The sequence below is a fragment of the Meriones unguiculatus genome, chromosome 15 (genome assembly GCF_030254825.1).
Source record: "Meriones unguiculatus strain TT.TT164.6M chromosome 15, Bangor_MerUng_6.1, whole genome shotgun sequence".
NCBI classification, from domain to species: domain Eukaryota; kingdom Metazoa; phylum Chordata; class Mammalia; order Rodentia; family Muridae; genus Meriones; species Meriones unguiculatus.
In genome coordinates, this window is record NC_083362.1 from 1,198,162 (window position 1) to 1,210,859 (window position 12,698).

General features: G+C 58.6%; 1 protein-coding gene across 1 annotated transcript; it reads right to left on the bottom strand.

Annotated features, from left to right (window-relative positions):
• Positions 1 to 2,175: 2,175 nt before the first annotated feature.
• Pop7 (POP7 homolog, ribonuclease P/MRP subunit) lies at positions 2,176 to 3,088 on the bottom strand. Its single transcript, XM_021650716.2, has 2 exons — positions 2,949 to 3,088; positions 2,176 to 2,818 (listed from the first exon to the last, which is right to left on the bottom strand). Exon 2 carries the CDS (start codon positions 2,814 to 2,816, stop codon positions 2,394 to 2,396), a length of 423 nt encoding a protein of 140 aa, XP_021506391.1. The 5' UTR covers positions 2,817 to 2,818; positions 2,949 to 3,088; the 3' UTR covers positions 2,176 to 2,393.
• Between the last annotated feature and the right edge of the window lie 9,610 nt (positions 3,089 to 12,698).

The following is a 12,698-nucleotide window of genomic DNA, read 5'->3' on the forward strand; positions in this document are numbered from 1 at the left end:
AGGCATGAGATCCATGCGCCCGGCCCACTTCTTACTAATACTTTTTGGTTGGCATACAAAGAACTGGGCTTCACGGTGATGATTCTTTTATCAATGTCTTGAGACAGGGTCTCAGCTTTCCCAGCCTGGCCTTAACCTCAACCATGAAACCCAGGGCCATCTTTCCTCCTCATCTCCTTCTTCCATGTCCAAGTGCTGTGCCTGCAGGTTTCGTGATAGCACGCTTGATCTACGAGATGCTGGGGACAGAGCCCAGGCCTCCGTGAGCAGGAGACCAGAACTCATGCACTGCGCTTCCTGTTGGCCCTCCCCCGTTGTCCTCCTGGGGCTCCTTTTTTCCTTGCTGGCTCCTTCCCCCTCACCAAATTGTGTGTGTGTGTGTGTATTGATTTGAGTGTTGATTTATTTTCAAATATTTATTGGCCAAACTATTTATTCCTTTGAGTGTTTTCTTTCCTTTTCTTTTTAAAATTATTTTATAGGTCGGGTGGTGGTGGTTTACATCTTCAACCTCTCCAGGCAGGCGGACCTCTATGAGTTCGAGGCCAGCCTGGTCTATAGAGTTCCAAGACAGCCAGGGATAGACAGAGACCCCTGTCTCAAAAAAGCTTATTTATATTTTTAAGCAGTTTGCCTGCAAGCCTCTGTGCCTGATCCCAGGGAGGCCAGAAGAGGGAGTTGAACCCCCTGACATTAGAGGAACCACGTGGGTCCTGGGGATTGAACAGGGGTCAGTGAATTAGCCCATTTATTAGTATTTGTCTTCTGGTGGTTTGAGGAGATCTTTGTAATTTCTGGCATTAATCTCCTGTCAGAGGTATGGTTGGCAAAGATTTTCTCCAATTCCATAAGCTGTCTGGTTCGCTCTTGAGACAGTGTCTTGCACTATAGCTTAGGCTGACCTTAAAATGGGTATAGAGCCGAGGCTAGTCTCAAACTCATGACCCTCCTGCCTCAGCCTCCTATGTTGAGATTCTGTGTGTGATCCCGCGCAGGCTAGTTGTCTTTTCAGACAAAGCCAGCCAGCGTCTCAGGAGAAAGCTTTCAGTTGGTTCTCAGCCATCCTCTGGACCCTGGGGGTCGGGTCAGGTTGTCGGCTTGCCTTTACCACCTGAGCCGTCTTCTTAGAGCCTCCGGTTCCCTTTGAACTTAGTTTGGAGCCCCAGCCCACAGAAGGGGAATCCTCCACATAAAAACAGATCTTCCCATCTCCCTAACCCGGGGAGAAAAGGTCCTCAGGGACACAGCAGGAGGTCCGTCTTCCCGGTGATTCTAGATCTCAGCAAGCTGGCAAAGACGATTAAGCATCTCAGCCAGCAACTGAATGACTTAGGTGTCCCTTTCCCATGAGACACCGGGACCAGATTAATCTCAGACTTCAAATGGGCTCTTCGGGAACAGGAATTAAGTGTAACAGCCCAAATTGTCAGTTCAGGGCTGGGGTTAGCTCAGCAGTAGAGGGGTTCTGCAGAATGCGCCATTGACGAGCTGGGAGCAGAGCTCAGCAGCAGTCCACCTGCTCAGCATGCACAGGCCTAGCTTTGACTCCAGGCAAACTTCCCTGAACCGACAGGAAGCTTAACATTTAGGCGGCTTAAAAACTTTTGTGTACGTGGGTGTTTGTGCAGTTAGCACACCTGTAAGCCAGGACTTCAGACGGCAGCCCTCACCTTCCACTTTGAGACAGGGTTTCTTGTTCCTTGATGTTTCTGCCACAAGCTGCAGAGTCCTCCTGACTCCCATCTCACTACCGAAGCACGGCAGACAGGACGTGCCCAGCATTAAATGGGCCCTGACTCTGCAAACTCAAGCCATCACAATTGTTTGGCAGGTGTTTTTCCTACTGAGCCATCTCTCCAGGCCTCCGCACCTAATCCTCGCTTACTAGGGATCTAGCCTAGGGCCTCATCCTGTAACACTACTCAAATTTCCCGAGTTGCAGACAGAGCCCCTTCCTTCAGCTTTAAACCTTCTCCTTTCCCAAGCCTGGGAGCCTTCAGAGAGGAGCCTGACCCATTGCAGCGGCAACCCGCTCCACAGACCAGCGCTTGCTTTCTCTAAGCTTCCGGGGAACCCTCAGCGACTCTGAGTCCTCACTCCGCAGCCTAACGCGGGCTCCTTCCTGTGCTTAAACCCCATTCAAGAGCACACAGAATTACACCAGGAAGCAGAGGCCACGGGAAGCCTGCACCGACACAACTCGGTACTTTTATTACACAGGACAAGATCTCTCCTCAGACCTCCGTTCACGGTCCTCGAGGCTGAGGGAACATGTCTTTCCTCACGCGGCTCTGAGAAGAGGTCCGCGACGGAACTCGGCACAAGCGCCAGAGGAACCACACGGAGCCCGGACGCGAGCGCGTCACGAGCTGGTGGACGGGAGCCGGCCTCAGTCACTTGGGCGTGACCCTGAAGACCCGGATGTGGATGGCCGAGTTGTTCCGGATCCTGGTGAGCGGCTCTCGATCGTCGGCCTCCGGCTCCAGCTCGTCCACCAGCTCCACGGTGGAGGTGTTGGCGGCCACCTGCAGGGAGCCGAAGCTGGCGGCCTGCAGCTGCAGCGCGATGTTGATGGCGCGGTTGATGGCCAGCCCCAGGCCGTGGATGTAGATCTCGGCGCACGCGCGCTGCCCCCGGCCGCCCCCGTCCAGCAGCTTCTGGCAGCGCGCCAGCTGCGCCTTGAAGTCGGTCTTCATGTTGACGTAGATGTCGTTGGGCCTCCGGGGCAGGCGGGGGGGAAGCCGCTTCCGCAGGGTGAACTCCACCGGGTCCAGGCCGGCCTCCGCGGCGCCGCGGGGCTCGCGGGTCTCGGCCATGCCTGAGGGGGAACGGGTGAGCGCAGGGACCGGGCGCGCCGAGAGGGGGCGCCCTCGCCGCCCCGCCCCCCGCCGCCGCTTCCGCTCCCGCCTCCATCCGCTCGTCACGTGCTCCCGCGCCGCTACGCCTACCTCCTCCGGTGCTCGCTCGCGAGAGCCTCGCCGCCGACCCCCGTACACGCCGCCGTCCACGGTGCCCAGGAAACACGAGCGCCGGCGGGGGCCGCGGATCGCGCACGCGCGCCTCCCCCGCCCCGCCCCGCTCTCAAGCCGGAACCGAGCGGCTCCGGGCCTTCCCGGCCTCCGTGCGCATGCGCAAGGGTACTGAAGTCTCGCGAGGCCTGCGGATCCGCATCCCGCCGCGAGCGCGCCGGGGGCGGGGCCAGCTGCCGGGGGCGGGGCCGGGGCGGGGCGCGGAGCCCCTAGTGCGCCCCGTCGGCGGGCCGGACGGCCGCGGCCCTGCAGTTCGGGACGCGGAGACGGAGGGCCTCGCCGGGAGGCCTCCTCTGCCGGGCCTCCGCACCGGCTGCCCAGCGTCTGCGGCTTCCCGCCGCACCTCAGCCGGCCTCTCCCCGAAAGCCGTGGCGCGCCGCCCCCGGCGGAAGGATGGACGCTGCAGTCCCGGGGTGCCCCGTCGGTGGAGCCTTTGCGCGGTGCCCGACCGAACCGGGCGGAACCCCTCCTCCTGCCTAGACAGAAGCTGACTGGAGGCTGCGAACGGACCTTTGCCCCCGCCGTAGCCAAGGATAAACTTGAACTTCTGACCCCTGCCTCCAGCTCTGCAGGGCTGGGTTAGCGCCGCCGCTGCAGCCTTAGTCTCTAGGACTCGGGCGGAAATGGAAAGTTCGACGTTCCAGGCATCTGTTTGCTCCCAGCTGATCGATCCATTTAATGAAAAATGTAGGGGAAAGCTCAGGGAGAGCTGCAGATGGAAACCAGAAAGTCTTTTTCGGTGGGGAGGACACGGGCCAGCCTTAGCTCCGGCCAGCCTTGGCCTCCCCCGCGCCAGGGTTCGAGGAGTGCACCCTCTTGCCAAGTCTGCCCTAACACGTCCGGAAAGGCAGATGGGTAGACCGGCTAGGATAGGTTCGCAGACGTTGCTGGCCCGTACTGTCTCAGCAGCTAAGCGGCCTTTCAAGGTGGCTCCCGGAGGACCCGAGTGTGGTTCCCAGTCAGCCCCCTGTAACTCCAGCTCCAGATCCGACGCCCTCTTCCGGCTGTGTGGGTGCTCAGACACTCACACAGACTATGTATGTGTATGTATGTTTGAGTATATGCTTATATGTTTATGAGTGTGTATACGTGTTTAGGCCAGAAGGTGGTGGCGCACACCTTTGATCCCGGTACTTGGGAGGCAGAGGCAGGAGAATCTCTGACTTCGAGGCCAGCCTGGTCTACAGAGTGAGTTCAGGACAGCAGGGCTATGAAAAACCAATAACTAAGTAAATATGTACTTGAAAATTATGTATTATTGTGGGTATGATGATGGAGGAGGACACTGTGACTCTGCAGTCGATTCCTTTCCCTGAGTTCAGGGGATCAAAGGCTCACACAGCAGGCCCCACACACTGAACCATCTTGCCAGCCCCTTAAGATGTACCGTGTAAATGCAGTCATTAAGAAGAGTGTGCTGATGGCAGACGTATAGATAAAAAACCAATAAAGTACACAACTCAAGCACACGGCACAACCAACCGTCTGAGAGGGGTTCTCTTGTAGGCAGGCTGCCCTCAGACTTGAGGAGGACGCCTTCGGAGTTCTGATCTCCGACCTCTGTCTGCCGGGATTACAGGGCAGCACAGCTGACAGGCAGCGCTGGGGAAGGAGCCCAGGGCTTCGGATATGGCCCAGGAGTTATGGCCCAGGCTAGTTCATTTTCTTGACAGAAATGCAAATGTAGCACAATGCAAAATGATTGTGTATCAAGTGCTGAGACAGGTCAGGGGAAGGAAAATGATTGTGTATCAAGTGGTGCTAACACACATCAGGGGAAGGAAGAGGCCTTAAGGATGGACAGGATGGACAGTCAATCTGAATATGAAATTTAACTATAAGCCACTGGAGGAAATTCTTCAAGAGGCTAGTCAGGCAATGAGTCCAGAGAGGGGGTGGGGACAAAGACAAACTAGTTCATCAAAATTTCAAGGCTGGAGGGTCTGTGGGTAAAGCCACCTGCTGTGATGTCTGAGGGGCTGAGGAGGAGGAGGCTCAGTGGGTAAAGTCCATTCTGTCCATGCCTGACACGTGAGTCTGATGAAGAGAACCAACTCCACAGCTAACCTCTGACCTCCACGCGGTGATGCGGCTGCTACATGTATGCTCTCCCCCATCAGGTACACACATGCACACACAAGAGTAAATAAGAATACAAATTATAAAGGAAGCCACGGGGTGGAAGAGTATATTTGCAAATCACATGTAATAACTTTTTTTTTATCTAGGCGATATAAAACTTATAGCAACTGAGGGATTTGAATCCCCCAAGCGTCAGAGTGCCTGTAAGCCCAGGTCTCTGAAGGCTTAGACAGCAGAAACATGTTTCATGTAAGCAAAATTTTAAAAAAAATCTCAGTAAGTAAAGTTAGAAAACAGCACAGCTGGTTGTGCTGGCACACGCCTGTGATCCTGGTACTCGGGAGGCAGAGGCAGGAGGATCTCTGAGTGTGAGGCCAGCCTGGTCAACAGAGTGAGTTCCAGGCCAGCCAGGGCTACACAGAGAAACCCTGTCAAAAAAGAGGAGGAGGAAGAAACAACTAAATTACAGACTACAGACATCCTGGACATTTCAGCAAGGAGACATAAGGATGGTATCTACCTCACAAGATGTTCAGTAGGATTAGCCACGAGGGAAATGCACATTAAAACCACAATGAAGGGCTGGCGATGTGGCTCTTGTTGGCGGATTGCTTGCCTAGTGTGCAGAAAACCCTGGGTTCCATTCCCAAGGTGTAAACCAGAAATACAGGCACCTGTAATCCCAGCACTCGAGGTAGAGGCAAGAAGAGGAGAAGTTCAAGGTCCTTCTCAGCTACACAGTAAGTTTGAGGCTTTGCTATAAAAAGAAAACGATAAAAAGAGAGAAAAAGAAAAAAAAGTCTTGACAATATCAAGCACAGATGAAAATGCAGAAAAATCAGGGTATCTCATTTGCCAGACTTCTGGAAATGTGAAATGGTTCAGGCATTTATTGTGCAGCTTTCACTTCCATTTCCAACATTCTAGGAGGCTCTTTAAGACTCAGGAAGGTGGTGCAGGCCTGTAAACTCCAGTACTCTGGGTGGCAGATGCAAGTGGGGGATCTCAGTGAGTTCAAGCCCAGCCTGGTCTACAAAGTGAGTCTAGGACTGCCAAGGCTACACAGAGAAACCCTGTCTGTGGAAAACAAAAACACAAAAACAAAAAAGAGGAAGTAGATGAAACATGCAAGGCTCAGAAAGTTCCTGAAACTAACAAAATTCACAGTGGGATGAATCTTGGTAGGACTAGTTCTCAGTCCTACCCCCAGGACATGCTAGCTAGCTGTAGGTAGGTAGGTAGGTAGATATCTCAGCTTGTCCTCAGTAAGTGTAGCCTAAGGGTATAAAACCCAAGCTCCCTCATGAGTCCTACAGGGAGCTGCCTGCAAAGTGGGCCTCCCAGTGACACAGCTGCCTTTGAGTCAACCATGATCCTGTAAGTAACCTTAAGAAATTCACCGGTTTCCAGTTGGACTTTGGTAGAAATGTTTGGTTTGTGGGTGAATAGACATTGGTGTGTATCTCCTTAGAAAAATTATCAAGGTAGAAATACTTAGAAAACTATAGAAAATACTTCTGTTGTTTCTTCTAAATGACCCAAAAAGAGCACTCCTGAGCACTTAATAGATCTTGCAGGAAGAGAGGCGTGGCAGTGCTCCCCTCCAGCAAGCAGACAGGGGACTGCAAGTGTCAGGCCCTGCTTCAAGACCGAACCCAACCTAACTAACAACAACATACCAGGCTGGGATGTATCCTGGCGTACCGAAGGATGCTGGAGGTCCCGGTCCAAGCCCCAGGAAGCAAGACAACAACAAAACCTCAAACAAATAAAGAAACCCCCCCCCCAGGAATGATAGGAATGCCTGCGGTGGTCTGTGTTGAAGAGCGAGCGTGCGAGCGCACAGCTGGAAAGCCTGGAAGTCTTTCAGGTGATAAATGATACAAAACCAAACTTGTCCACCCACAAACGTTACTCCGCAGAGGCCTGGATCCAGGAAGCCTCTCTGTGAGACTATTAGTTCTTTAGTTGGGACCATTAGTTCAGGGTTGGGACCATAGCTCAGTCAACAGTACTGGCCGAGTGTGGAGTCCTGAGTTTGATCCCTTAGGCACGGGGCGGGGGGGGGGGGGAGGGCGGGGGGGACGCTTCTAACCCCATAACGGCGAGATGGTGTGAAGACGGCAAGTTCCCTGGGCCTGACGGTTGCAGGCCCACGGTTTAAACATGACGACGGTTACCCGTAGTGGACGAAGGCCTTCATTGGTACCAGAGCGTTACCGGGAGCCCACCGCACCCCAGCTCTCACAGTACGCGGCAGGTGTGAGGGTGCACGCCGCAGCGCTGGGGAGACGGCAGTCAGGAGCCCACCAGTGCAAGGCCCGCCGGCATGCAGGACTGGCTCCCAGACGCTAAACTGACCAGCCAGAAGGGCCAAGCTAACAACGGAAGTCCAAACAAGCCACACACCGCCAGCTCCACCACCACCCAAAACGCCTCCCTCACAGGACAGTGTGAAGGAGCACTCCGAGACTCCAGCGTGTGTGCACTTCCTGGCTGTTTAAAACCGGTCGTACACGCAGGATTTACGGTGCTGTGAGCACGCAATCCCCAAACAGCCGAAGCCGGAGGGTTCCTGTGCCTTCAAGGCCAGCCAGGGCTACACAAGAGACGCCTTGTCTCAGGAAAACAGAAACAAATCAATTACCCCCCCCACACACACACACAGCTCAGCAGCAGGTAGGGGCCTTGGTTACCACACCTGGAGCTCTGGGTTCAACCCCTACCACTGCCTATGAGGTCGGGGCCAGAGGAAGGCTCGGTGCTGAGACTGAATCCTGGGATGCCAACTCCTGCAAGTTGTCCTCTGACCTCTGCACGTGTGTTCGCAGGTTCGCGCACACACCAATGTTAAAACGATTAAATACCTATCTGCACTTTTCAATGGAAATCAAAGCTGTTAACCAAAGCTCGGTTTTCCTGCCGTTTTGCTGTTTCTTCTCCCATCTCTTGGCACTGTTTGTGTGTGGTCCGTGACTGTTCACTTTTCCTCTTCCACCCTCAGTAAAGCCACCTGACCCTTCTTTCCAGCTCTCAGTCAGGTACAACAACCCCCCGTGTGTGTGTGTGTGTGTGTGTGTGTGTGCGTGCTGTTGTGGACTGAACTCAGGGTCTCGCACAGCTAAGCAAGCACCGTAGCTCCGCTGCACGCAGCCCCTCTCAGGGACTCTGTGCAGCTGTTCCCCTGCTGAGCTACGCCAGCCCACCGAGGGCTTTGGACTACTCACTGGGCTGGGGCAGTGCTTCTCAACCTCCCTCGTGTTGCGGGGGCCATGACCAGAAAGTCCTCTCACTGCTGCGCTGTAGCTGGCATCTTGCTACGTCACGAACCACAAGGTAAATAGCTGCGTATTTCCCATGGTCTTTCTGGGGCTGCGACCCGCAGGTCAGAGGCTGGCGTAGCGTCTGAGAGTGTACTGTGTGCGTGCCAGCACGAGGGAGGCAGAGGCAGGTGGATCTCTGAGGGCCAGGACAACCGAGGCTACACACAGGAAACAGTCTCAAAACAGACAAAACCAAAACCACAGCAACAAAGACCATCCTGTCCTGCAGGGGACCCTGGTCAGGCAGCTCCAGCTTCGAGGCCTCAGGCACCCGCGCTCCCATGCACACACCTTTACACAGACACGCACACAACTACATTTTACAAAATTGTCTTCACAAAGGCAAAAAAGGTCATCTGTGTTGATTCCATCTTTGCTGCTTTTGCCTCGGGGCAAAATCGTGAACCTTTGGTGCAGTTTTTGTTTGTTTTTCAGACAAGGTCTCAAGTTGCCCGGGCAGGTTTCGAACTCCTGACCACTTCCTAACTACTGCGACCGGAGGAGAGCGTCACCACACCGGGTGTTCTCCCTGCGTGGAAAGCACTGGGCACGGCAGCTGATGGAACTGCCCAGAAACAACGTTCAGACTGTGCCAGGGCGTGGAGGCATGGATGGCAGAGGCAGGAAGACGACCGTGATTTCCAGGGTAGTGCGTCCAGGGGCCATCCGGCTGCAGTGTGTGAGGTGGTCTCAAAAGCCAAGCAACTGGGAGGCGGACGCGGGCGGCTCTCCGAGCTCCAGGCCAGCCCGGTCCACACAGAAGGCTCCAGGCCAGCCCGGTCCACACAGCAGGTTCCAGGCCAGCCCAGTCCACACAGCAGGCTCCAGGCCAGCCCGGTCCACACAGCAAGCTCCAGGCCAGCCCGGTCCACACAGCAGGCTCCAGGCCAGCCCGGTCCACACAGCAGGCTCCAGGCCAGCCCGGTCCACACAGCAAGCTCCAGGCCAGCCAAAACAATGCGAGGCAAAACAAAACAAAGGGGCCAAAGAACAACAGAAGACAAGAAGGGGAAAAGGAAGGAAGGGGCAGAGAGGGAGGAAAGACTCCCAAGGAAAACCATGACGGCCCGCGCGGAACTTCTACGTCCAAGTTCGTCCAGAGTTCGTCCGTCTTGAGGAAAGGTCATTTCTGGATCCGCGGTTTCACTGTTTAAAAACACCGTCACACTCAGGCCTTCGCCAGCAACGCTGGCCTTGAACTCTGGGCCCTTCTGGTCAGGACTGCCACCTCGCACTGCAACCTGCTTCCGTTTATTTCCTGAGGCCTGGGCTCACTCGGGCGCCCAGGCTGGTGCAGAGACTGGCGGGCGGGATGGACACTTGCTCGCCTCGTAGCCCGGGCTGGCTTCGAACCCCTGAGCCTTCCGCGCGCGCTTGCCAGAAGCCAGGCTGAGGCGGAGCGCCGCCCCGACCGCACGGCCGTCCCGGGGCCGGCCCGGGAGCAGAGCCCGGCGGGCCCCCCGGAGGAGACGGCGGGGGCGGGGCGGGGACGCGGGGCCCGAGCTGGGGCCGGCGGCCGTCACGTGACGCGCGCGTGCGGGCGCTGCCGGGTCACGTGCGCAGGCGGGGGGGGCGGGCCGGGGCCGCGGGGCGCACGGGGGGTCCCGGCGGGCGGGTCGCCGTCCGAGAGCGCGGCGGCGGCGGCGGGAGCCGCGGCGGCGTCGGAGGGGGCGGCCCCGCGTCCGCGTCACGTGGTCCGAGGCGGGCAGCCATCTTGCTACAAACACAAACACAGAGGAGCGGCCGCCGCGGAGCGCCAGCGCCCCCGCTCCCCGCCGCCGCCCGCCGCCGCCGCCGCCGCCGCCGCCCCGGGGGCCCGCGCCCCGCGCCCCGGTAAGCCGCGCCCGCCCCGCGCCCGCCGCCGCCGCCGCGCCCCGGCCCCCGCGGGGTGGGGAGGCCCCGCGCGCCCCGGCGGCCCCGCGCGCCCCTCCCTCAAGGGCACGCCGCCCTCCCGGCCCCGAGTAACGGTCGCGTCCCCGGGGCCCCCCGCGCCCCGCCCGGGCTCCCCGGCGCCGGCCGCGCGCCCCGACCCCCCCGCGCCGCCCCGCCGCCCTCCCCCCGCGCCCCGGGAGCCGGGCCCGGCGCGGCCGAGCGTGCGGGCGTGCGAGCCGGCCCCCGAGTGCTTGGTCATGGACGTCCCCCGTCCCCCTCGGCCGCCCGGGCGCGCGAGACACCTGTCTGCGGGAGCCGGGCCGCTGGGCATCCCCGCCGCCGGCCGGGCCAGGCCATGTGTCCCCGCAGACGGGACAGCTGCGGCCCGCCGCCCGGCGCGCTTTGCCTGCAGTTCTTGTCCTGATTTGTCTTCCTTTTTTTGGATTCAAGTTGGAGGACCCTCCTGGGTCCCCTCTCCCGCCCAGGGGCTACCACTCCCGAGCCGCCTGCGGTGTGGCGGGGAGATGCCGCACGAGTGCCTGGTGGCCGCCTCTCTCCTCCACCCCCTTCCCTCCCACGGCTCAAGGTGCCCGCCTCGGAGAGGCCGCTGCCAGCTGCCCGAGCCCCCCACCCCCGCGGGCCCGGGGCTGCCCCGCCTGGCGCCTGCCCCTCCGCCGACTCCGTGCAGCCGCAGCCCGGCCTCCCTCCAGCCCAGCTCAACTTTTATTTCCTGGGCTGTACAGCAGGATCCGAGTTCAGGCAGGATCTGGGGCGGAGACTGGCTTATTCTTCCGTGGACTGGGATTGGGGCACCCCACTGCCCCACATGAGGCTTCTAGTCAACTCTGATGGCGCGTTCTTCGGGCTCTGCCCCTTGGTGGGTGCGCTTGGTGCTGTGAGGGCTGGTGAAGAGATTGCCCGGGTTCGCCCAGCCCTTTTGACATCTGCTTCTGGCACGGGGATGGGAGCGGAACAGCCGTGAGGCGGCTCAGCTGGTCGAGGCCCCGCTCTGCGAGCCTGGAAGGCTTCGCAGGGTGGGAGCGGGGAGCAGGCTGCACAGAGCTGCCCCGGCCCACGGTTAGAGTGGACGGAGTAGAGCTTCGGGGGAGGGGCGGCAGCTTTGAAGGCTAGCAGGTAAAGTGCCTGAGCGGGACCAGAGTTTGGATCCCGTGAGCCGTGTGAGTGCCAGGTGACCACAGAGGCCGCCCTGCCCTCCCGGGACTCAGGGACGCCCTCTTGCAAGAGGACTAGCCAGCATGCCCCAGTGAGGGGGCCTCCCTCCTCAAGGCCCTGGCATCAGCCTTGGGTTCGTGCGTGCGTGTGCGCGCACACACACCTGTGAATGCAGACACATACCTGTATACATACACGCAAAACGTAAAAGTCCTAAGAACAAAACCTTGGCTTTGAAGCCCATGTCCGTCCTCCAGCCTTTCGGGAGCAGGAGGCTGGGGCGTCCCAGGCCAGCCTCGGGTACGTGAGGGGTACACACGCTTGTGTCTGCTGCCAGCCTCGGGCACAGCGCGGGCATACATGTAGTCTGCGAAGGAATTGGAAGGCCGGAAGCCTGAGTGTTCAGGATGGCTCCCGCCTCACACATCTGTCAGTCTTGGGTGTCGAGGGTGTCGGGGTGCCTGGCAGGGCAGCTGTAGCTTTATTTTCTGTGAACCGGAGTGCCCCCCCCCCAGCGCATCCTGGCAGAAGGGATCAAATGAGGTAAAGCGTGAAAGTGCTTTGAAAACTGTGAAGTTGATTCACAATTGCCAAGTGCTGGGGTTATTTGTCCCTGTGCTCAGAGTAGAGCGGTGCCGACTGCTGCCTTGCAGCTAACGGGGGCCCATGTGTGTGCGTCCGTCCGTGTGTCCGTCCTGAGAAGGTTGCCCTCGGCAGACTTGGTGGTTGGGATTGCTCAAGTTTGGGGCTCTTGGGTTTCGACTGTGCTAGCCATGGCGCAGGATGTCGTCATGTTGCCCTAGGCTGGAACAGAGTTTGGGGTACTGAGGAAGTGCTGTCCCCGGGAGGCCGCGCCTCCAGCTGGGTCAGCCTTCCAGCGGGGAGCCCAGGTGTGCTGGGGCCTCAGCCTGGCAGCCGGGAAGGGGGTGACCGGCCGCACCCCGCTGCCCTTGTGTCTGTTTAGAAAAGGGCCCTGGGTGCTTAGCTTTTGGGGGCCACCATGGGCAAACCTACAGTTTGGCCTTTTTCCCTCGTTTCAGAGTGTGTGTGTCGGGGGGCGGCTTAGCTGGGAGGAGCTGGGTCCTGCACCATGTGGCTCCTGAAGGCGAAGCTCTGGTCAGCAGGCTCAGCAGTGCCTTTCTGGCCTGAACCGTCTGGCCGGCCAGGGTGCCATGGTTTCTGTTGTTTCCCCCAGGACTTTGCTGTGGCAGGACTCTGG

Coding starts and splice junctions, on each gene's coding strand:
- Pop7 (XM_021650716.2), bottom strand. CDS start 2,816: ATGGCCGAGACCCGCGAGCCCCGCGGCGCCGCGGAGGCCGGCCTGGAC.